Source organism: Odocoileus virginianus, chromosome 6 (assembly GCF_023699985.2).
Source record: "Odocoileus virginianus isolate 20LAN1187 ecotype Illinois chromosome 6, Ovbor_1.2, whole genome shotgun sequence".
Taxonomy (NCBI): domain Eukaryota; kingdom Metazoa; phylum Chordata; class Mammalia; order Artiodactyla; family Cervidae; genus Odocoileus; species Odocoileus virginianus.
Genome location: NC_069679.1, coordinates 28022945 through 28046416, shown reverse-complemented (window position 1 = coordinate 28046416; position 23472 = coordinate 28022945). Strand labels below are relative to the sequence as shown.

Sequence of the window (23472 nt, the reverse complement as noted above, 5' to 3'; positions counted from 1 at the left end):
AATAAATTGTTAGGTAAACAGTTTTCAAACCTGTTTATAGAGATTTGCTACAGGTCTGGGTTTTTTATTTGTGTTTGTTCTAAAGAAATCTCAATCCAAATGCAAACCTAATGTACCAGTGTTTTCATAAACAAGTGAACTGCTAAGACATAGCTAGAAAGCTTCCACTAGGTAACTGATCCACTTTTCTTGTGTGTCTATTTTCTCTTTCCTCCCTCTGAAATAGTTTCCTTCTTCATTATCATAACCAATTTTGGTTTACCCAGAAGTCTATCATTTATTCTACCATAAGTCTCTTCTTTCACTGTTTGTAGATGAAAAAGCACAGTGAAACAACCAACCAACCAAAACTTCTCTTACCTCTTATAAACCTTCCTGCCAAAAATGTATTTTAGATGCTTACAAGAGTGGTGGAAGAAAGAGTTTGGAAAGCACTATAAAAACAAATAAACACCAAATACTAAAGACTGCCCTGCCGGTAAGTTAGGACACATGATCTGTGGTATTTAATTTGGGATTTTGGATTTAATTTATAATTGTTATGCAATTAATCCAGCAAGACCAAGATGTTCTTAAATTGTATTTCTGAATTCTTACCTGGAGAATTCCAACTATAAATGTTATACTGCCTTGTAGGAAATGTCCATCAACAAAGATTCCAAAGGAAAAGCAGCAGCCCAATTTGCCTTTAATGATTTCACCAACAAACCATGGGCCTGAAAGGGGCAATGGACAGGAAAGGAACTTATATAATATGACTCCGATTACACACACGAGATACATTTTAGGACTAATGAAGAAATATGAGAGTAGTCATCTATAAGCATTTATTTGCATAGTTTTTCTTCTCTGTTAATCTCTGTGTTGTACCCAATATCCCAGGTAACCAATTATTTGCTCTTTCGCACCCTATTTCTCTAGATTATAAAATTGCCTAAGTGCTATATCTGGAATAGATTCCAGAAACAGACTGGAGTACATTCACAAATTTTAGAAGATTCTATTGCAGTAATGCATTAACTTTCCTTTAAGAAGCAAAGAGGTACTCCATAGACACCATACTTAATTTTCCAGATAACTGAAATTTACTCCTTTAAGCAATAAGACTTCAACCACTTTAATCATTCTTAAAGGTACTTCTTATCTTTCTTATTAATATTAATGAATGCATTTTAACCTTTTCTTGCTGCCCCACAATCCTTACTTTGTACATCAACTACATACTCAGGGTTAACATGTTCATAGCTTAACTCACTTCTTTATTTTAATTTTTCATCTGCAATGCCAGAATGACTTTTCTCTACTCTCTGTTAGTATTTACTGCTCCTTCTCAATGTGCAGGCTTCTGGAACTACTATATTGTCAAGAGTGATTAAGGGACAGTCAGATTTCCTTTCTCAAAATGCAATACTAACATTTGCTGGTAAGAGTAGAGTTCAACTTTAAAAAGTCACAGGCAATTTTCTCAGATATATATTATATATACTCCATTAGATACATCTTAGTTTAAGTTTCAACCTTTAAAAATGGAACTTCTCCTCTTCTAATGTTTCCCTTTACAGTCAGGAAGCAAATCACTTGCTTTGGTCCTAGTGGAAAACAAGTGTCTGAAACAGCCTCAACCCATCTTCTAACAAGGAAACCAACCTCTAAAGGGGAATCTGCCATAGCTTGTTATACAAAATTGTAGAGTCATATTTTTATTTAACTACTTTCTGTTCTCTGGTGGGAGTAACTAATGAGGAAATAAAAGTCCAAAGATAGACTAAAAGTATAAAATATAGACTAAAGATATATTAACTCCTAAATGACTCTTAGTAAGGAACATTCATAAAAAGCTTTAAAAAGAAACTCACAGGGCTTTCTGTTTCCATAAATGACTAAAGTGATTTTGTCAGTATTGAGTATAATAATTAATATGAGAAGAGCTCAGATGCCTGAACTCACTGCTTCTCTCGCTTTCTCTCTCTTTTGAGCTGAGTTTTCAGGAGTCATATGGTAGTGAAGAGTCATTCAATGACATACTAGGCATTGTGCTTACTGCTGAGCATAGAGAGCATAGATAAGACATCAATCTATAGTCTAATGAGGGGAGAGACCACATACACAGAAGGTAATCATAAATTCTGACAAAGTAATGAGAGAAATAAAATGTGGTGAAATAGAGAACAAAGCTTTAACGTGATCAAAGGTTGCTCTGAGGAGATGACATTTAAGCTGAACTTCTATCTTCTATTAAGGTTCTACACAAACGCTAATCGTCATGGTCCTCTCAGCACCCTTAAGTTAACCTGGTGTTGATTAAATGTCCTTTAAGTTAGGAAAGGACTGTATCCCCCAAGCTCATGCCCCAGGAAAGGAAGAGGCCATGTGCCAGTCACTGTGCTCTCCAGAACCTAAATGGCTAATGTTAAAATTCTCAATACATTCTTTGACAGAATTCTCCACAATCTCAGGTTTCCTCAATGACTTACCCAACACTGTATACAGGGTCAGCAACAACACAGAATAGTAGGAGATATTCAGTTTGCTCAAGACATGAAGGGAAAATGACATCAAATTTATAAATCCCAGCGGTCCTAAACAGAATAAATTGGAAAACTCCAGTAAACACATTCAAAGTTGAGGTTCTTTAAAATATTTTCTAGAAGACTTCCAATGGCTATCTACTACATCTTCAGCAAATCATTTGTAATATGGATGACATTACTTTAAATCAGAAGTTGGCAGGAATGCTGGTAAGCCATTTCACTTAGAATTACAGAGGGTAGGAAGTTCAAAGCAATGGTGTAGTTGCAAGACACGTACACACACACACACACACACACAAATATTCTATGCTCAAAAAGTGATCAAGTCTTTGTTTTCCATGAGACTTAGTATCCGAATGTACAAACTTCCAAAAGTTATATCAAAGTATGTCAAAGGTCACCCAGTGTTCTGGGTGCACTGCAGCACTATTTACAATAGCTAAGACATGGAAGCAACCTAAATGTGTGCATGCGTGCGTGCTCAGCCATGTCTGACTCTCTGCGACCCCACAGACTGCAGCCCACCAGGCTCTTCCATCCATGGAATTTTCAAGCCCAGAACACCAGACTGGATTGCCATTTCCTATTCCAACACACTATGTTTAAGACAGATAATCAACAAGGATCTACTGTATAGCAGTTTTGGTTCCAAATTGGGAAGAGTCGACTCACTGGAAAAGATCCTGATACTGGGAAAGATTGAAGGCAGGAGGAGAAGGGGACAACAGAGGATGAGATGGTTGGATGGCATCACTGACTCAATGTACATGAGCTTGAGCAAGCTCCAGGAGTTGGTGATGGAGAGGGAAGCCTGGCGTGCTACAATCCATAGGGTCACAAAGAGTCGGACATGAGTGAGTGACTGAAAAACAACAACTATATAGCACAGGGAAGTACTCCTCATTCATCTCTCATTCTAGTCTGGTACTTCTCAAAGTATTGATCTACGTACCCATTCATTATCATTATTTATTTACTTTAAATATATCATTCTTTACCCTCAGAGGCAGCTACACTATAAATTTTAAGCAATGATTCTCTACTTTGGCCGTACATTAGAATAACCTGGGGGAGCTTTTAGGAAATACTCGTGCCCAAGTCTCACTCTCCAGAGATTCTGATTTAGTTGGCCTGGGAAAGAGGGGAGTTGAGGCAGCAACCCAGGGATTCTAGGCAGCAGGACTGAAAGATACTGCTTTGGACGGCGCCGTGCTTCTCAGCCCTACCACACACTGGAATCATCTGAGGAGCTTTAAAAAAATACTGATGCTTAGGTCCTACATTATTCTGTGTAAGCACTGAAAGTTCTGTGTAGACACTGAGATTTTAAAAGTTCCCCAAGGCGTTCTAAGGTGTAGTCAGATTGAGAAGAGTTGTTTACAGAAAAGAACTGACCTGGAGTCAGACTCTTATTGGCTATAAGACACTAGACAACCTACATTAACTCTGCAGTCCTCAGTTTTCTAGTCTTTAAATGGGAGACAATAATACCTACCTCACAGGACTGTTGTAAGATTAAGTAAGATGATATAAGTAAAAATACGTTATAAATGTTAAATAACTATACAAAAATACTGGTAGTCCCACATGAGGCTGAGGCCTCCCTCAATTATTTATTTGTTTATATTTTGTGCAATAATGCTTTTTGAACTTTTTCACAGAATTTTTAAAAATATATATAAGCAGGAAAACATTCAGTAGGATATGTATACTACCTATGCAGTTAATCATCTTACAGTTTAAACTTTACTACAGTCCTCCCCTTCCCCACAGTCAGTTCCTGGGATTTCATCCAAGTCAGGAAGGAATGGAACATTTATTTCAACAAGTATCAATATTTATTGTCTGTAATGCACGAACTCAGTGCTGGGTGCTATAGAAAACAGAAAAGTACAAATCATAGAAGAAATCAAAAGAAAACAGAAAAGAAGTACTAACCAAGAGCTCCTATATTGAGGAACTTAAGTCTGATTGAGGAGAAAATATATACATTTGAAGTTGTGATGTAAACAAGGTGATTGGCTGGTTAAATACAGAATTAATCCTTAGGAAGGACTCTTGGGATTCAGAGACACAAAAGTTCATTATGACCTGGAATGGTTGGAGAATATGGTGCGGAAAAGGGGGTTTGAAGTGAGCACGATAGTTTGAAGGATGCACCTCACAGAGTTCAGGAAAGACAGTCTGCACTGATATTTACTTAGTCAGGAGATTATGGGATGCACGAAAGTAAGGTCTTCTAAGAATAAAAGGAACCCATGGTGACTAACCTTTATGCTCTGGATATGCTTGATACCGAAAAATAATGAGAACGATGAGCTGCATCAGCACAATCATCACAAATATGACCCGGGCCTGCAGACAAAGAGAAATTAATGTGAAACAGACATATGGATACAGCTTCAGTTTTTATAAACAGCCCCATTAACACAAATGAAAATTACATCATTAGGACAAGTGATTATATAAGAAAAATATACAGTCAAAGAGACTTGAAAATCTGATGCAGCAAAGAAGATAATTATAAGTTGCCTCAGCATTTGTCTTTTAAGATTTGGATACCTGGACCAACATTGAAACTAAATAATTTCATATAGTTACATAAAATCAAATTAAAATAGTCCACTTTCAGTGTACTAGGTTAAGTATAATTTGTACTGTTTTATTTAAAGTCTTATAAGAGTGTTACAAACTTACAGTTACAGGGGGAGGACAGAAGAGGGGAAGGGATAGTTAGGTAGTTGGGGATGGACATGTACATACTGCTATATTTAAAGTGGATAATCAACAAAGACGTACTGTATAGCACAGGGAACTCTGCTCAATATTATGTAACAACCTAAATGGAAAAAGAATTTGAAAAAGAATAGATACATGTAAATGTATAACTGAATCACTTTGCTGTATACCTGAAACTATCACAACACTGTTAATCAACTATACTCCAATATAAATAAAAAGTTTTTTTAAAAAGTATAAAAATGGAAAGAAAAAAAAACACCCAGTATGCAGTTCACTACAAGCTGAATGAACAGAGACTGCATTTCCTTATGCTTTCTCCACCAGGAAATCACTCACTTGAAGATTAATTCATAGTAAAGAGACATGTAATCTAGGTTCTTGTTCTCCAAGTATGAGCCCCAGGTCATCTCTGGAATCACCTTGAGCCTCTTAGGAATGCAGAATCTCAGGCCCCATTTCAACTCTACTAATCAGAATCAGCGTCTTATTCACATTTCCAGGTGATTCATAAGTACACCAAAGTTTTCAAAACCTGATCTAGGTGACCATTAAAAATCCCCAAAAGAAAAATAAATGATTTGTAAAAATGAGATGCATATGTCCATTAGGCATATTTTTTTAATGTTCAATCACACAAGTAATAAAAGTAAATTAAAATAATAAGTAATGCACATTAAGTCTGTGAAGATATAAGAGTATATTAAGCTATCTTTGGAAGGTGAATGAAGGGGGTTTAAATTTTCTTCTCAACATTGTAGTGCATTTTATGTTAATACCCAGGAGAGGGAGATCTGAGGAAACTAGACTGTAAATTGCCAAAGCTTCTCTGAAAGACAGTTTGACAGTGTATATTAAAAACTAAAAAAAAACAAAAAAATATATTTATTCATTCAAGAAATACTTATTTGAGAGTCTACTTGTGTTAGGCATACCAAAAAGACATTCTTGCTCTCATGGGACTTATCTTTTCATGAGGGAGAACAAACCAAAAACAATGAATATAATAAGTAATTCTAAAATCTGTATAACTATATAAATTATATAATAAATAAATGAAGCATGTAGAATGTGTCCATTCTTTGATCCAACAATTCATTTCCAGAAATTTCCAAAAAAACTATTAACTGCAGAAACAAGCAATATTTTTACAGTAGAGGGAAAAATTGTAAACAAATGCTCAACAATAGGGGAAATGGTCAAATAAATTAAGGTATATCTATGACAATATAATGCAGCCAATAAGCATCATTTATAAAACAAATTTGATGTAAGAAAATCATCAAAACAAATTTCTCAGTAGAAAACATCAAATGGAAAAAGAGAATGAAAAGTATATTACCATTTTATAGTAAAACTTATATCCAAATGTAAACAAGAGAAAAATAAACAAATAGTATTGTAATGAGAAATACAATGGTTATAATGGTTAGTGTGATAAAAGAATGATGTGGGGTTCATTATACTTTATTTCTAAATTTTCTAATTTTTCTATATTAAGCATGTATTATTTATGTAGGAAGAAATATTATTTTTGAAATATCCTAATTTAGCACAGTTCCTATAATTCCCTTAGTTATCCTTGTTTTATGTCATTACTTAGAACCAGGTTCCAGAACAGGTACTACATGTCCATGTCTCCTCTTCTTTTAATTCAAATCAATTTAAAGTCATTGTATTCTTTTAGACAAACAACTAAACTTTTAATTTGATAAAGTTCTGCTTTCTCATCACATGAATATATTATTTATGACATTAGACCTCCCAAATCTAGTAAAAACATGTATAATACTAAGTTGAATTTACTCACCACAGTACAATGGTCAGTAAGGAGAATAAATGATGCCAGGAGATCAAATCTGAGATGAATATCCTCTCGAGCTGAAAATATGTGGTGAACACTCTTACTTCTTCCAGAAGAATCCTAGTAATAAGCACAATAGGGAAGCAACCCTCATGTACAAATATGTACAATGTTCCAATATTAAGTTTCCAATCATTTTCGTCAGTTATCTCAGAATAAGTGACACCTTTTTTCACTTATTTTTGAGTCTTCCTATGAGAACTTGATTTTTTTTTTTCAGAGTATCTTCGTACTTTATTTTTTTTTAACTTTTTTTTTTTAAACTTTAAACTTTTTCTTTTGTACTGGGGTATAGCTAATTAACAATGTTGTGGTAGTTTCAGGTGAACATATGAGCATTTTAAATAAAACTTCTTTTAAAGTTTGTAATTCCAGATTTGAATTGGAAATATCAGTGTGTATCACAAAGTAATCTTTAAAAAAAAAATCTGTATTTCCCTTTGTTTATTGAAAAGACCTAAAAACAATAATGAGCTAGCTGAGCTAGTGCTCAGATTTTGGTCTCAAAATAAAATTCCCCACTACAAGAAACCAATGCTCTTTAGAGAAACAGCTGATGCCAATTCTTGAGTAAGAAATGCACAAGGGCTTGGAACATCTTTGTACCAGAAAGCAAGAAAACTTAACAAGGACTATTAGGACTGTATCAGAGGACTTAGTGGCCAACTTAGAGAGGCTCCTACTAGCCAAAGGTGGGACAATTGAGCATCAAAAAGAATAAATGCAATGGAGTGAAACATACCTTTTTTTTTTAACTATGAATTCATAATGATACTAAAAGACTCATTTGGTTACCTTTAGCAGATGGTAGAGAACTCATTATTCTGAAAACAGGTTTAGAAAAGGGAAGGTGGAGGATGAGTGAAGACTTTATCCTGCCTTTCCTGTATGAACTCTGTATCTGGGTATCAAATAGGTGAGGCAGATTTTTTCTTTCTGGGACTCTTCTAATTAATACTCATATAATTAAGAGTGGCAATTTGAATATCACCAGTTTATAACTCCAATGAAATAAGGTATCTAGTCTCAGACTATCAGTACATGCTAGAATTCCCACAGTGAAAAGCTGGTTGGGTACTTCATAATGAATGGAGGATACGCCAGCATTGTGCTGGCACTGGCTTGTCTGACAAGGGCCAATTGCTACATGTTCAGGAACTTTGCAGACCAGCTAATGTAGCTTAAAACCAGCTACAGGAGGAATATTTATAGTATGGAAATTGGTATAAATCAAGTTCCTCCCTTCAAACATGCCCCAAGTTAGTGGTTAAACACTTACCAGCACACCACTGTGTAGGGTCAACAATATCTACATACAGTGATCAACTTTAATATTTTTAAAAGAGAGACAACCAGATATTATAGGCTTCTGATAAAAGCATAAAACACCAAAGGAAGTATTCCTGCCAAAAAACAGAGACTCAAATATGATCAAACCTTAAAATCTAACTACCAGTTACAGAAACTAGAGGGGGTGGAAAATCATACTACATAATACCACATGGATACAAACACCAAAAATCCAGAACACAGAAACACTACAGGATAAAAGGTCCAGTTTCCAAAGCAAACAAATTGCAAGGGGGAAAAAAGGAGGAGGATGGAAAGGGAACCTATAGATTAAGAAACTGAAAAGACAAATCAGCTAAATGCAATATTTGAGCCTCGCCTGAATTCTGAGATGAACCAACCAAATGCAATATAAATGACAAAATGGGAAAACTGGAACATTAGCTGGACAGTTTGAAATTAAGGTGTAAGTGTTAATTTTTCAGGTGTGATATGGTATTATCATTACTTTTTTTAAATAGTTATCTTTTAGTGATACATACTGTCATATTAATATTTACACAGATGAAATAACATTGTGATACAGGGAGAAGTAGATGGGGTATAGATGAAACAAGACTGTTCATGAGTTGATAATCTTTAAAGTTGGGCGATTCATTAAACTTGGGAATTCATTATAGTATTATCTCTTTCATTTATTTTAAAAATTCCGTATCATGAAAAGCTTTAAAATAGCAAAAAAAAAAAAAAAAAAACTTGCACTGGTGTTTATCAAACTTTTATTTCTCAAATGTTCTTACTCTGAATTACATATTCTTGGGTTTTTTTTAAAGTTCTTATTTTAATGCAGAGATTCTCTTTGAGATATAGAGATTTCTAGAGTTTACTCTTTAAATTGGCAAAGAAGGCACAATAATCTTACATTCTGGTTCTCAAACTTTAGTGCACATCAGAATCACATGGAGGGATTATCAAAACATAGGGTTAGCTTCCATCTCCAGAGTTTCTGATTCACAGGTTTGGGATGGGACTTCTAATGAGTTTCCAGGTGATGGTGATGCTACTACTTCAGGAACCACACTGAGAACTGATTGAAAGGTCTAGTTGGTACTAGGTTGCCTGGAAATGTACAGATATCAATAAATCATGCATAGATAAAATAAATCAGTGTCTTCTTCCATGAATTTTTCTCTCAGATTTATCTATGGCAAACTATGTTTAAAAGGACACAATTTTCTCATTGATGAATAAGGGGACTAGGTTCCCTATTTTAGTATACAGTAGACTAATTTCTTGGAATTATATTCATGTAGACAGAAAACAGATCAGTGGTTGCCTTAAATGGGGGTGGAAGGAAAGCAGTTACAAAAGGGTATAAGAAGACTATTGAGGGAGACAGATGGTATTGATTTTTGTAGTAATGGTTTCAAGGATGTGTAAGAAAGTCAAAACTCACCAAACTGTACTCTTAAATATATGGGGTTTTAAATATAAATTACATCTCAAAAATGTAAGAAATATGAAACATATAAAAATATATGTTATTTCACATTTTTACTAAGGATTCAACTAAGCAGGCAGAAATGTTTTGAGGAATGTGAACTATGGTTTCTTCCTTATAAAACAAGCAATCCAAAGATTTCGGTGTTCCACCTTCCTACAGGGAGCAGGTCTCCTATGGTTGCTCTCACTTCTTCCCCGTGACTGTAAAGACAGGGAACAATTTATTCTACATGTACTTATACCTTCAAGTTGTTTTAAAATAAGCCAACTTCTAATATGAAAGACATTAAGGAGAGCATCCCTCCTTCCACATCCTACCCATGAGTTTCTTCTTCCTTCTAAGCAGATGTGTGGCACTGCAAAGTGCCTTCTCCTGTTTCCTCATCTATGAACTGGGGATAAAATTTAAATCATGGAAGATTGTTACATGGATTTAGTAAAAAAAAAAAAAAAAATTCTAAGCATCTGGCATCTCCTTAGAAGAAGCTCAGTAAATAGCTCCTTCCTGCTCAAAATCCTTCTCTGTGACACACATTTAAAAAAGATGACAATAATTACATGTGTTTTCTGAAGGATTACTTGGTAACCTTCAAACTAAGACTTAACATTAAAAGATTAGCTTAAAACTGTCATCAAACCATAGTGTGGTAAAGATTGACAGGCTTTTTTTCCAGAAACTAATTTTTTAGCACAGTCTATCACCTAACGTGTTTCAGTGTATTGATAAAACTGTTCTATTTTGGTAATGATGATCACTTTCTACTCTGGCAGGTCTGCTGAATTAAATGCCCCACAAGCTGAATCAGAAAAGGGATAGGCAGGCAGTCACTGCATACACTTTAAGTGCCCACTCCGCAAACAAAAAATCTCTTTGATGCCTTGAAAATTCTCTATCCTAGGCTTTCAAAATTGTAAACACAATTTTCCTATACTTGGAGACAGCAATCAAAGGTGTGGACACATAAATACATGTTTTCTGACTTATTCTATTATCTTTGGGTATATTGGGGAAATTCTGGCCAAAGTTGGAAGAAAGCAAAAGAATGATTCCCTGGGGTTAAAAAAGAAGGAACTGGAGTTGGTAGTTGCACACTCATGTTCTCTGCCCAATGTTCAGTCTAACAGCAGAATTTCTCCTGAGTGTCTATGTTCAGAACATATTAAATCCAGTGTATTCAAAATTTTTTACTTAGTTTCATCTTAATCAACTGACAAAAAAAAAAAGAAATCAAAGTTCAATGTGGTTACTAATCATTTACATACCGAGTTGAAAATTACTAACTTACCTGAACGATTACTTCTATGTTATGTGTCTTATTACTGTAGTTTCTTGGGTTCCACTTTAGTATGAAAATAGGACCAGACAAATGACTAGCTTGCCCTAAATGAACTCCATCAATCTTAACTGCAACTGAAGTAATGGAGGATAAGGAAAAGGCCAAGACTCTAAAATGAAAGCATAAATGCATGGTTTTAGGTATTTGCCATTGTTTCTATAAAGAAGAATAACCCTGTTATAACCTGAAAAGATGTGAGTACAGTAAACCTTCCATCGGTTGATCTTCAGGTTCCTGAGATGTGGAACCTGTGGATTCAACCAATCATGGATTGAAAATATTCAAAAAAGAAAAATTTCACAAAACTTGTATTTGCCATGCACCAGCAACTATTTACACAGAAGTTAAATTGTATTAGGTATTAAGTAATTTGTTGTTATTCAGTCACTAAGTTGTATCCAACTCTTTTGCAACCCCATGGAATATAGCCCAGCAGATCCTCTGTCCATGGGATTTCCCAGGCAAGAGTACCGGAGTGGGTTGCCATTTCCTTCTCCAACTGATCTTCCCAACCCAAGGATCGAACACGCATCTCCAGCATTGCAGGCAGATTCTTTACCACTGAGCCACCAGAAAAGCCCACAGGTAATCTAGGTAAGATTTGAAGTATAGGTTATAGGCAAATACTACACCACATTACATAAGAGACTTGAGCATCTGAAGACTCTGGTATTTTCAGGGGATCCTGGAACCAATCTCCCGGAGATACCGAAGGGCAACTGTAAAATAGACCATTACACTCTGCAACTGTTCACACGACACTATTCATATGATCTGATTTCTTTTTAAACGGTGGCTTCTGGAGTTGTAAAACTCAGCAAACCTGAAAAGGTGAGAAATTAGAAACTATTCTAAATCTAAATCTGATATCCAGCTCCTATCAAAAAACATAACCGAGAGATATATGTTCCACTTACCTAGTAATCAAAAGAAATAAAACAGCTTGGTACCCTTTTTTCCAGAATAATGAGGAAATATTTTTAAAAGTACAGTATCCAATAATGACAAGAGTTCTGTGATATTTGCACTACTATTTCTCAGTAACATTATAAATTAGTACCTGCTTTAAAAAAATAATCAGGTTCCTTGTACACTGCTGGTGAGAATGTGAAATGACAGAGCCACTATGGAAAACAGTATGGCAGTTTCTCAAAAAATTAGACATAGAATTACCATATGATCCAGCAATTCCACTTCTGAATATATACCCAAAAGAACTGAAAGCAGTGACTGGAACACATATATTTATACACATGTTCATAGCATTATTCACCAATAGTGAAAAGGTGGAAGGAAAAGTGTCTATCAACAAATGAATAGGTTGGTAGGTTTAGTCACTCAGTCATGTCCAACTCTTTCGCAACCCCATGGGCTATAGCCCACCAGGCCCCTCTGTCCTTGGGACTCTCTGGGCAAGAATACTGGAATGGGTTGCCATTTCCTTCTCCAGGGGATCTTCCCGATCCAGGGATCGAACCTAGGTCTCCTGCATTGCTGGCAGACTCTTTGCCAACTAAGCCACCTCAACAGATGAATGGATAAACAAAATATGGTATATACGTGCAATGAAATAATATTCAGCCTTAAAAATGAAGAAGATTCTGATACATGCATCACAATTGGTGAAGACAGAATTCCTTGGTGGCACAGTGGATAAGAATCTGCCTCCCAATGCAGGGGACATGGGTTCAATCCCTGGTCTGGGAACATTCCTCATGCCTCAGAGCAACTAAGCCTGTACACAACTACTAAGCCCATGCTCTAGACCTTGTAAGCCATAACTACTGAAGCCTGTGCATCTAGAGCTGGTGCTCCGCAACAAGAGAAGCCACTGTAATGAGAAACCTGCACATCACCAACGAGAAAGTAGCCCTAGCTCACTGCAACTAGAGAAAGCCCATGCAGCAATGAAGACCCAATGCAACCAAAAACAAACAAATAAATCTGTACCAAAAAAATGGGTGAAGACATTACACTAAATGAAAGAAACCAGTCACCAAAGGACAGATAGGTGATTCTCCTATATGAGGCACCTAAAGTAGTCAGGCCCATAGAGACGGAAAGTAGAATAATGGTTGCTTGGGGCTGGGGGGAGGGAGAATAGGGAGTTAGTGTTGAATGGGTACAAAGTTACAGTTCTGGAAGATAAAACAAATGGTGGTGATGGCTGTATAACAATATGAAAGTACTGTACACTAAAAATGGTTAACATGGTAAATTTTATGTATATTTTACCAAAATTTTTTTTAAAAAGAATAATTATTTTAGTTGCAAAAAAATAAAGTAGTTAGAAAACCTTTATCAACAGTCACAAAGGAATCTAAACTATTTCAGCTAGAATCCCATTTCGAGAACTCTATCTAAAGCAATCATTCAAATGAAGGAAGAATCTATATGCATCAGATATTCATCCTCAAATTAGAAGAAAATCTAAAAGTTCACCAAGAATAGGAAAACAGTTATATATACTATGATCCACTCTCTCTGTTGACAGAAAAAAGGTAGGAATTAGAATACACTGTACCCTATGATTATGACTATGTAAATACATGCCTGAAAGAGAATGCCTGAAAAAGAAAACTCATGTTAACAGCAGTTCTACTAGGGGATGGGGGATGGGACAGGAATACACATATAATCCCATTACCCTATTTTCCAAAAGTTATGTCGTGCTACTTTTCAAAATAAAATTTTTAAAAGTATATTAAAACAAGTGCCCTTACATTTGCAAAAGGTTATAAGTCTCTCTCCAAAAGGAACGGTAATGTTTCATTAAGATTCTATTTAATACTACCCAGCCACAAAAAAGAACAAAATAATGCCATTTTCAGGAACATGGATGCAACTAGAGATTATCATAGTAAGTGAAGTAAGTCAGAAAGAGAAGGACAAATACTCTATGATATCACTTATACGTGGAATCTAAAACATGACACAAATGAACCTATCTATGAAATAGAAACAGAATCAGGGACATAGAGATAGAATGCCAAGGGGGAGGGGAGTGGGAGAGGGTTGGACTGGTATATATAGACTAGAGAAACAACAAGGTCCTACTGGATAGCACAGGAAACTATATTCAATATCTTGTGATAAACCATAATAGAAAAGAAAATGAAAAAGAATGTATATAAATGTATAACTGAATCACTTTGCTCTACAGAAGTAATTGACACAACATTGTAATTCAACTATACTTCAATAAAAAATAAGTTGGAAAAAAGATAATAATAATAAGTTGGGACGTCCCTGGACATACAGTGGTTAAGACTCCATGCTTTCACTGCAAGGGACATAGGTTCAATCCCTGGTTGGGGAACCAGGATCCCCCATGCTGCACAGCAGAGCCAGAAAAAATTAAAAAAGAAAAAAGATTCCATTGACATATACTGTCAAATTCATATGCCAAATGAATTTTCAAATCCATAAGGTTTCTATAGCTTTTGCTTTTTTGAAAGGCTATGTAGAAAAATTTTTAAATATTTATTTCTGATATATGATATAAATGTGTTAAAATGGGATACAAATGAATAGATACATTATGATTATGGCAATGTAAAAACATGCATATACAGAAGCTGGAATAAAAGAAACAATAATGGCAGGATTGTGGGTTTCTAAATTTTTTTCTAATTTCAGCAACTTAAAAACTATGTATTTTTTAACTGAATGAGAATGAAACAGTAGGCTATGTATATAATGTTTAGATTGTTGATAAAACTAAAGCGGGACATCTCATAGCTTTCACATGAGAATGTAATCACAATGACTTATTCTCTATCAATAACTTAAAACTAAAATTAAATTCTGAAAAATTGCTACATACCTGATGTGTGTTGAGTGAAGGAGTCTTTCTAGTGGTTCATGTTTAGCAGAACTATACAGGAGTGACTTAGGATTAGTGATAAGAACCACAGGCCACTCACCAAAGATCAAATCTGCAAAGCTAAAGAGGTCATGATCAAAAGCAAAGATCCGGTACCTAGAGACCAGAGAACAATGAGGTAATTTAGTCATTTCATATTTTAAGAGGGACTGAAGGAGAAAAACAGAACAAAGGTAAAAATATAAAATTATACTTTCTGAGATTATTTATTGGAATGCAGAGTAAATAATATTGTTCCTCTTTCTTTCCTTGTACCTTTCACTTTTACATTTTGTCATTTGTGACATTTGTCACAACAACTGGGATCTGACTGAAACAATGAATTTTCACTGTGTCCTAAAATCATGCCTGGTGTCTAGCATGTACTCTTAATTTTTAAACAAATGTTTATTGAATTAAATCATTTGATTTCTATACTTTAAGACTATTTTGAACCTAAAATATTCATCATAAGCCTAACATCTAACATTCTTTATCCTATCAACAATGCTACATAAAATATTAAAATGAGCACAATTAGAAACTTTTAATTCTTCTTTAAAACGTTTATTTCTATAATTTCAAAGAAAATAGCAAAAGTTTTTATTTTCTAAATGCACGTTGAAAGGTATTATTCATTAAAGAGTAAGCAAAGTTTTGTATTTTCTAACTTTTAAAACTGAGGAGAAAAATGATTAGCTATGGCAGAAACAATAGTGCTCACCAAATATTCCACGTGCTCCCCTGCCTTTCCCAGTCTCCCTGGTATTAGGTTGGGACCATGTGACTAGTTCTGGCCAATGGGCTGTGAACAGAAGTGACATATATCACACTTCCGGTCCAAAGTACTTAACAGTGGGTATGAGTTCTCCATGCTCTCTTCCCTGCCCTGGAATTGAGGTGTTGAAATAGTCACATAATAAGATGGAGGAAGTCTGAATCCCAGAGTTACCCTGTGGCTGCGAGTTTCCTTGACTCATACTATGAGTCATACTCCCAGTAAGAGTTTACAAAAATGAAAAAAAAATAAAAAAATAAACATCTGTTGGGTTAAGCCACTGATATTTCTAGATTTATTTGCATACACAACAAAGCCTAGTCTATTATTACTAATATACTGTTTTTAAAAACTCTTCTAGGGAATTTCCTAGCAGTCCAATGACTAAGACTCTGCACTTTTTTTTTTGCTGAGAGAGGAGGTTCAGTCCCTGGCTGGGAAACTAAGATCCCACAGGCAACACAGTGAAGCTGGAAAAAAAAAAAAAAAAACTCTTCTATTGTGCTAATACATAATATTAGGGCAAGACGGCTGGATGGCATCACTGAGTCAATAGACATGAATTTGAGCAAGTTCCAGGAGATGGTGAAAGACAGGGAAGCCTGGCGTGCTGCAGTATACGTGGTCACAAAGAGTAGGATACGACTGAGCGACTAAACAATACATAATAAAATTTAAATATTTATAAGGGCAGATAAAGGTTAGTTTCTTTCAGTAAGACAAACTCTAGATAAAACCCTAGGGTGGAACACAGGAGAGCAGGTGGGAAGTGAAAGAAAGGAAATGGTTTCATAATTAACATGACTTAACTTGTAACTGTAGCATATATAAGAAATCAAGAAGTTGAACAAGGTTTAGGAAGGCTACCTTGTAAAAAGCAATTCTAGTCCAGCCCACAGCCTCACCATCGTGAACAGGCAGGTCTTAGTTCAAAGTAATTACAGCTGCCAACTAATTAGAGGCTTCATGCTTAACTCTTACACAGTTTCTAGAAATGCCAACTGAAATGAATAAGTACTTTCCAAGATATAAAACTGCTTTTCGATTAACAGTGAAGTGAAAGTCGCTCAGTCATGTCCAACTCTTTGCGAGCCCATAGACTACACAGTTCATGGAATTCTCCAGGCAGGAATACTGGAGTGGGTAGCCTTTCCCTTCTCCAGGGAATCTTCCCAAGCCAGGGATCGAACGCAGGTCTCCCGCATTGCAGGCGGTTTCTTTACCAGCTGAGCCACGAGGGAAGCCCAACAGAAGAACAGCTGACCCTTGAACAATGCGGGGGTCAGGGGCACCAGCCCTCAAGCAGTCGAAAAGCTGAGTAGGACTTCCCAGTCAGACCCCATAACCTTGGCTCTGCTTCCATGGACTCAACTAACCTTGGATTGTGAAGTACTGTAGTAAGTACTTTGTGAAAAAAAAATCTGAGTATACGTTCAGTTCAGTTCAGTTCAGTCGCTCAGTCGTGTCCGACTCTTTGCGACCCCATGAATCGCAGCATGCCAGGCCTCCCTGTCCATCACAAACTCCCAGAGTTTACTCAAACACATGTCCATCAAGTCAGTGATGCCATCCAGCCATCTCATCCTCTGTTGTCCCCTTCTCCTCCTGACCCCAATCCCTCCCAGCATCAGGGTCTTTTCCAATGAGTCAACTCTTCACATGAGGTGGCCAAAGTATTGAAGTTTCAGTTTCAGCATCAGTCCCTCCAATGAACACCCAGGACTGATCTCCTTTAGGATGGACTGGTTGGATCTCCTTGCAATGCAAGGGACTCTCAAGAGTCTTCTCCATCACCGCAGTTCAAAAGCATCAGTTCTTCGGCACTCAGCTTTCTTTATAGTCCAACTCTCACATCCATACATGACCACTGGAAAAACCATAGCCGCGACTAGACGGACCTTTGTTGGCAAAGTAATGTCTCTGCTTTTTAATATGCTGTCTAGGTTGGTCATAACTTTCCTTCCAAGGAGTAAGCATCTTTTAATTTCATGGCTGCAATCACCATCTGCAGTGATTTTGGAGCCCCCAAAAATAAAGTCTGACACTGTTTCCACTGTCTCCCCATCTATTTCCCATGAAGTGATGGGACCTGCACAATTCAGACTGTGTTGTTTAAAGGTCAACTGTAGTTAAAAATAGCAAGATAACATTCAGCTTAACAAATATTTACTGAGTATCTAATATCTTCATAGCACTGGGTTTAACAAAGTTAAATAGCAATTGATATAAAACAATGAGATGGTAGTTATTTATACTTATAGTTGCACTTAAGTAGTTATTATCAAATATATACTGCATTCTTCTCAATTAATATATATTCAACTATACTATATGCTTTTGATAAATGTTATATTTTCTCTTCAAAACACTTTAACCCTAGAACTACCATATGATCCTGCACGTCCACTCCTGGGTACATATCCAATTTGAAAAGATAACATGCACCCCAATGTTCATGGCAGAATTATTTACAACTGCCAAGATACAGAAGCAACCTAAGTGTCCATCAACATAAAAATGGATAAAGATATGGTAGATATACAGTGGAATAATACTCAGCCATAAAAAAGAATGGAATTTTGCTATTTGTAACAATGACGGACTTGGAGGGTAGTATGCTGAGTGAATACATCAGACAGAGAAAGACAAATATTGTACAAGATCACTTATATGTGGAATCTAAGAACTACAACAAGCTAGGGAATATAGTGAAAAAGAAACAGACTTAAAGAGAATAAACGAGTGGCTACCACTGGGGAAAGGGAAGAAAAGAGGAGCAAGATAGAAGCAAGGGGTTAAAAGGTACAAACTATTACATATAAAGGAAGCTACCGGGATATTGTGCAACACAGGGAATATGCCAATATTTTGTAATAATAATAGAGTATGACCTTTAAAAACTGTGAATCACTATATTGTATACCTGTAACCTATACAATAGTGTACATCAACTACACTATAATTTCTTTTAATGCTTAATAATAATTTTTAAAAGGCTTTAACCTTAATAAAAACCAACTGTAATCTATTTGAAGAACTTAAATCACTAATATATTGCAGCAGTAACTAGAAAGGCAAGTACAAAATTTAGGGAAAGATATGACATATTTCTAGCCTTAATATTTCTCAAAGTATAGTCTCTTGAGCACCTGGTAGACTTTTTTTAAAATGTAGTTTCTTGTGTCCTAATCCAGACCAACACAGCCAAAATCTCTAGAGTGAAGGCCTGGTAATCTTTATTTTTCACAAGCTCCTCTAAGAGCTTGTGTACACTACAGCTTGAAAACTATTTCCTAGAGGATGCATTTGAAAGTCCAATGTAACACAGCAATGGCAAACATAACTGCTGCAACAAGGTTTCTGCATAAGGATAAAGACTTCCAGATACATATTTCCCTTCAAAAACAGAGAGGTATCACAAGTTTTTCCTTAACTGGGATCACTCATGGTAGTGATCAGAAAACTATAATTGCTTTAGCAAAACTCACATGTATAAGTTTTATTTTGTGGGGTAGTTCCCTTACCTTCTGTTATCCTTCCAGTCTCCTAGCTCAAGTTCCAAAGTGCCCTGGAAGTGACGAGTGTGCAAAACAGGCATGAGTCCACCAAGGGTATGAAGATGCCCACACAAATAAGCTGTAGCCGAACTAACCAATAAAAAGCAAATGAAATAAATGAACAATGATAGCTTGTGATGCCAAGTTAATAAAAATACCTCTTTAGAAGAGCAAAATAGGTAGAAAACATAAAAGAATTAAAAACAATCTTGATTTTGGAAGCCTGTCTCACCTCATTATTGACCGAAGTCCTGGTGATGGAGAAAGGACAGTGGATGTTGTATAGTGTCCAAACCAAATACTGTGGTTGCTCCAACGGCTTTCCTTGGCCAGTAACAAAAGCTCCTCCATCCGTTTCTGAAATCAGAGAAGAATAGGAGGAGCTTTAATTAGGGCTCAGGCTGAAATCTAATGTCAATGGATTATGCAACTCCCTTGAGGTTTTATAATAAGTATATTATGTCTAAGCCTTAAACTATACTAATCAATGACCTGTATGGACCTCTGTAAGTTTCAAGCTGTTTAAACATATATTATAATTCATTTGATCCTAAAAATAAGTCTGTGCTAACTAGGACAGGGATTATTCCCATTTGACAGATAAGGAAACAGAAATAAAGAATAATCTTTAAATTACATAAATTTCTTTCTTTACTTCTAAATTTCTTCATAGAAATAAAGAAGAACCACTAATCTTCTCAGCCCTGTATATCACAGTGTAATAAATAAAGAGGATATCAAAACTAAGCTTATAAAATAAGATGTACATATATTCAAAGGAAGCTTTGTACAAGAATGTTCACAATATTCTACTCATAATAGACAAAAATTAGAAACCATCAAAAAATTGCAGTATATCCATATGTGTACAATGGAACACTACTCAGCAATAAAAAAGCACACACACAGTAATATGGATGAATCTTAGAGATATATTAAGCAGAAGAAGCCAGACACAAGAGTACATACTGTATGATTTCATTTATATAAAATTCTAGAACAAACAGCACTAATCTATACTGACAGAAAACCAATCAGTTGTTCCCCAGAACTTCAGGTGAAGATCAACAACACAATAGAATTTTATATAGTAATGGAATGTTCTCTTTTGATTGTAGTGAATTATATGTACATATACTTGCCAAAACCCTTCAAATATTCAAAATGAGTGCATTTATTCTATGTAAATCATCACTTATAAAGATAACTTCTGAAATAACTTGTATATATATAAATATACATTAATATTACCTGTGAAGTGCTTATAGCAATGAATTCTTGGGTCCTACCTTCAGGTTTTCTAATTTGGTAAGTCTTGGACAAAGTTTGAGAATCTGCATTTTACAAAATAGCTGTTTTTCATGCAGATTATCGAATCATACCTTAAAAAACACTATTCTAAGGGGTAGGCTTTAAAATAATAAGCTAATCAACTCTATACTGTCTAAAGACACTCAGTAAATAGTCAACAAAATAAACTTTCATTTAATAAAATGGTTAATAAACACAATGCATTTAACAATATTTTGTTCAAGTTCCTTTGAACCCTCATACCACTTTTAATCTTTCAGCATTTAACAATTCTGCTTTTCATTATAGTTATTTCTACACAGGTCTTAAGCCCAACAGTAGATCAAATATTCTAAGAGGCCAAGGACTTGATCTTATCACCCTTGCATATGGGCACATATGTCTTACATACATGCACATAATCATTAATGAGTTGACATTTGATGTACCAAGACATAATGAGAGGTACTCAGATGTGACTTTCCATACAGTTTCAACCCAGCAACAATTTTCACCAAGCTTACAAAAGATACTTTAAAAGAAACATATTTACTTCAACAGTGGCCCTTCTCTTACCAAAAAAAAAAAAAAAAAAAACATAGACCATTAGTTAGAAATGGCAACTGTGGGGATATAGGAATATGCCATATTATAGACAAAGCTGTATGCCCTGCACCTTGCAAAGTGCATACTCTACTTAGTACCTATTCAATAAATGTTACTGTTGTCGTTCAGTCATTAAGTCATGTCCAACTCTTTGCAGCCCCATGGACTGCAGCCCACGAGGCTCCTCTATTCTTCACTGTCTCCCAGAGTTTGCTCAAATTCATGTCCATCAAGACATTGATGCTATGTAACCATATTAATCTCTGGTGCCCACTTCTCCTCTTGCCTTCAATCTTTCTCAGCATTGACATCTTCTCCAATGAGTTGGCTGTTCACATCAGGTAGCCAAAACACTGAAGCTTCAATTTCTGCATCAGTCCTTCCAATGAATATTCAGAGTTGATTTCCTTCAGGATTGACTGGTTTTACCTCCTTGCAATCTAAAGGACTCTCAAGAGTCATCTCCAGCACCGCAATTCAAAAGCATCAATTCTTCTGTGCTCAGGCTTCTTTATGATCCAACTCTTATATTTATACATGACATGACTACTGGAAAAATCGTAGCTTTGACTAGATGGTCCTTTGCTAGCAAAGAGATGTCTTTGCTTTTTAATATGCTGTCTAGGTTTGTCATTGGAGAAGGCAATGGCACCCACTCCAGTACTCTTGCCTGGAAAATCCCATGGACAGAGGAGCCTGGTAGGCTGCAGTTCATGGGGTTGCTAAGTGTCGGACACGACTGAGCAACTTCCCTTTCACTTTTCACTTTCATGCACTGGAGAAGGAAATGGCAACCCACTCCAGAGTTCTTGCCTGGAGAATCCCAGGGACGGGGGAGCCTGGTGGGCTTCTGTCTATGGGGTCACACAGAGTCAGACACGACTGAAGCGACTTAGCAGCAGCAGCAGCAGCAGGTTTATCATAGTTTTCCTTCCAAGAAGCAAGCACCTTTTAATTTAATGATATAAAATGTGAGTTATTCCTTTCCCAGGTTTTGGGACAAGGACAGGGATAGTAATAATAGGGTTGAAGGAGTCAATAATTTCTTCTAGCCATAACTGAAACCACAGTAGAACTTTGCTCAAGCATTTCTAGATAAGAATTTGTCTACCTAGGATAACTTTAAGTGAGCCACATGCATCTGAAAAAAATAAAATAGGTTAGCTGCAAAGGGAAGTGGGATTTTTACTGTACCTGATCTAAAATTCCAAAGAAATTAAAAGGTCTCTTAGGCCCTGGATTAAGGGTGGCATCCAAAGAGATGAAAGAATAGTTGCCAAAGGGAGTACTGTGGACATAACGAAAAGAGCCATCCCTCCGTACAGCAGAATACTTCCTAAAAAAATACAAGACAAGAAAGCTTTAGTGCAATCATAAGAAAACAGAATGAGTTTAAATTCCTAACCTACTATCACACTATATTTTGACTCCCTTTATAAAGGAAATTTCTGTGATCTGACAGAGAAATAAACAAAACTAGATACCAGACCCACAATGGATAAAACAATTAAATTTTTTTTCCTATTGTCTCCAAGTGAAAGTGAAAGTGAAGTCGCTCAGTCATGTCCAACTCTTTGCAACCCCATGGACTGTAGCCCACCAGGCTCCTCTGTCCATGGGATTCTCCAGGCAAGAATACTGGAGTGGGTTGCCATTTCCTTCTCCAGGGAATCTTCCCGACCCAGGGATTGAAATCAGGTCTCCCGCATTGCAAGCAGGCGCTTTAATCTCTGAGCCACCAGGGAAAGATACAGACAAACGTATTCATCAGTAACCAAGCACAAGGTCACCAAGCAAAGCAGAAAAGCAGGTGGCTAACTTAAGCAGTCCACTAAACATTTTAAAAGAGATAAATCAGAATCCAAGGAAATGGTACTTATCAATCATTAAAAATTATAGTGCATGTGTGCTAAGCGGCTTCAGCTGTGTCTAACTCTTTGAGACCCAACAGACTGTAGCCTGCCATGCTCCTCTCTCCATGGGATTCTCCAGGCAAAGATACTGGAGTGGGTTGCCATTCCCTTCTCCAGGGAATCTTCCCAACCCAGGGATCAAACCCTCATTTCTTACATCTCCTGCATTGGCAGGCGGGTTCTTTACCACTAGCACCAC

At 36.1% G+C, this 23472-nt stretch overlaps 1 protein-coding gene across 5 annotated transcripts in view; it reads right to left on the bottom strand.

Annotated features, from left to right (window-relative positions):
* The window catches only part of TMEM62 (transmembrane protein 62), a 34802-nt gene that overhangs the window by 3236 nt on the left and 8094 nt on the right, over positions 1 to 23472 (bottom strand). For 2 of the 5 annotated variants that reach the window (XM_020906733.2, XM_070469090.1), the window contains 9 exons: positions 22555 to 22696; positions 19697 to 19821; positions 19432 to 19554; positions 15091 to 15246; positions 11214 to 11373; positions 7081 to 7194; positions 4802 to 4886; positions 2475 to 2579; positions 598 to 716 (listed from right to left, as the gene is read on the bottom strand). In XM_020906733.2, coding sequence (XP_020762392.2) covers positions 598 to 716; positions 2475 to 2579; positions 4802 to 4886; positions 7081 to 7194; positions 11214 to 11373; positions 15091 to 15246; positions 19432 to 19554; positions 19697 to 19821; positions 22555 to 22696 — 1129 coding nt within the window. Of the gene's footprint in view, positions 1 to 597; positions 717 to 2474; positions 2580 to 4801; positions 4887 to 5330; positions 5371 to 7080; positions 7195 to 11213; positions 11374 to 15090; positions 15247 to 19431; positions 19555 to 19696; positions 19822 to 22554; positions 22697 to 23472 lie in introns of all 5 variants that reach the window. The other 3 variants (XM_070469089.1, XM_020906737.2, XM_020906736.2) reach the window with 3 other exon arrangements.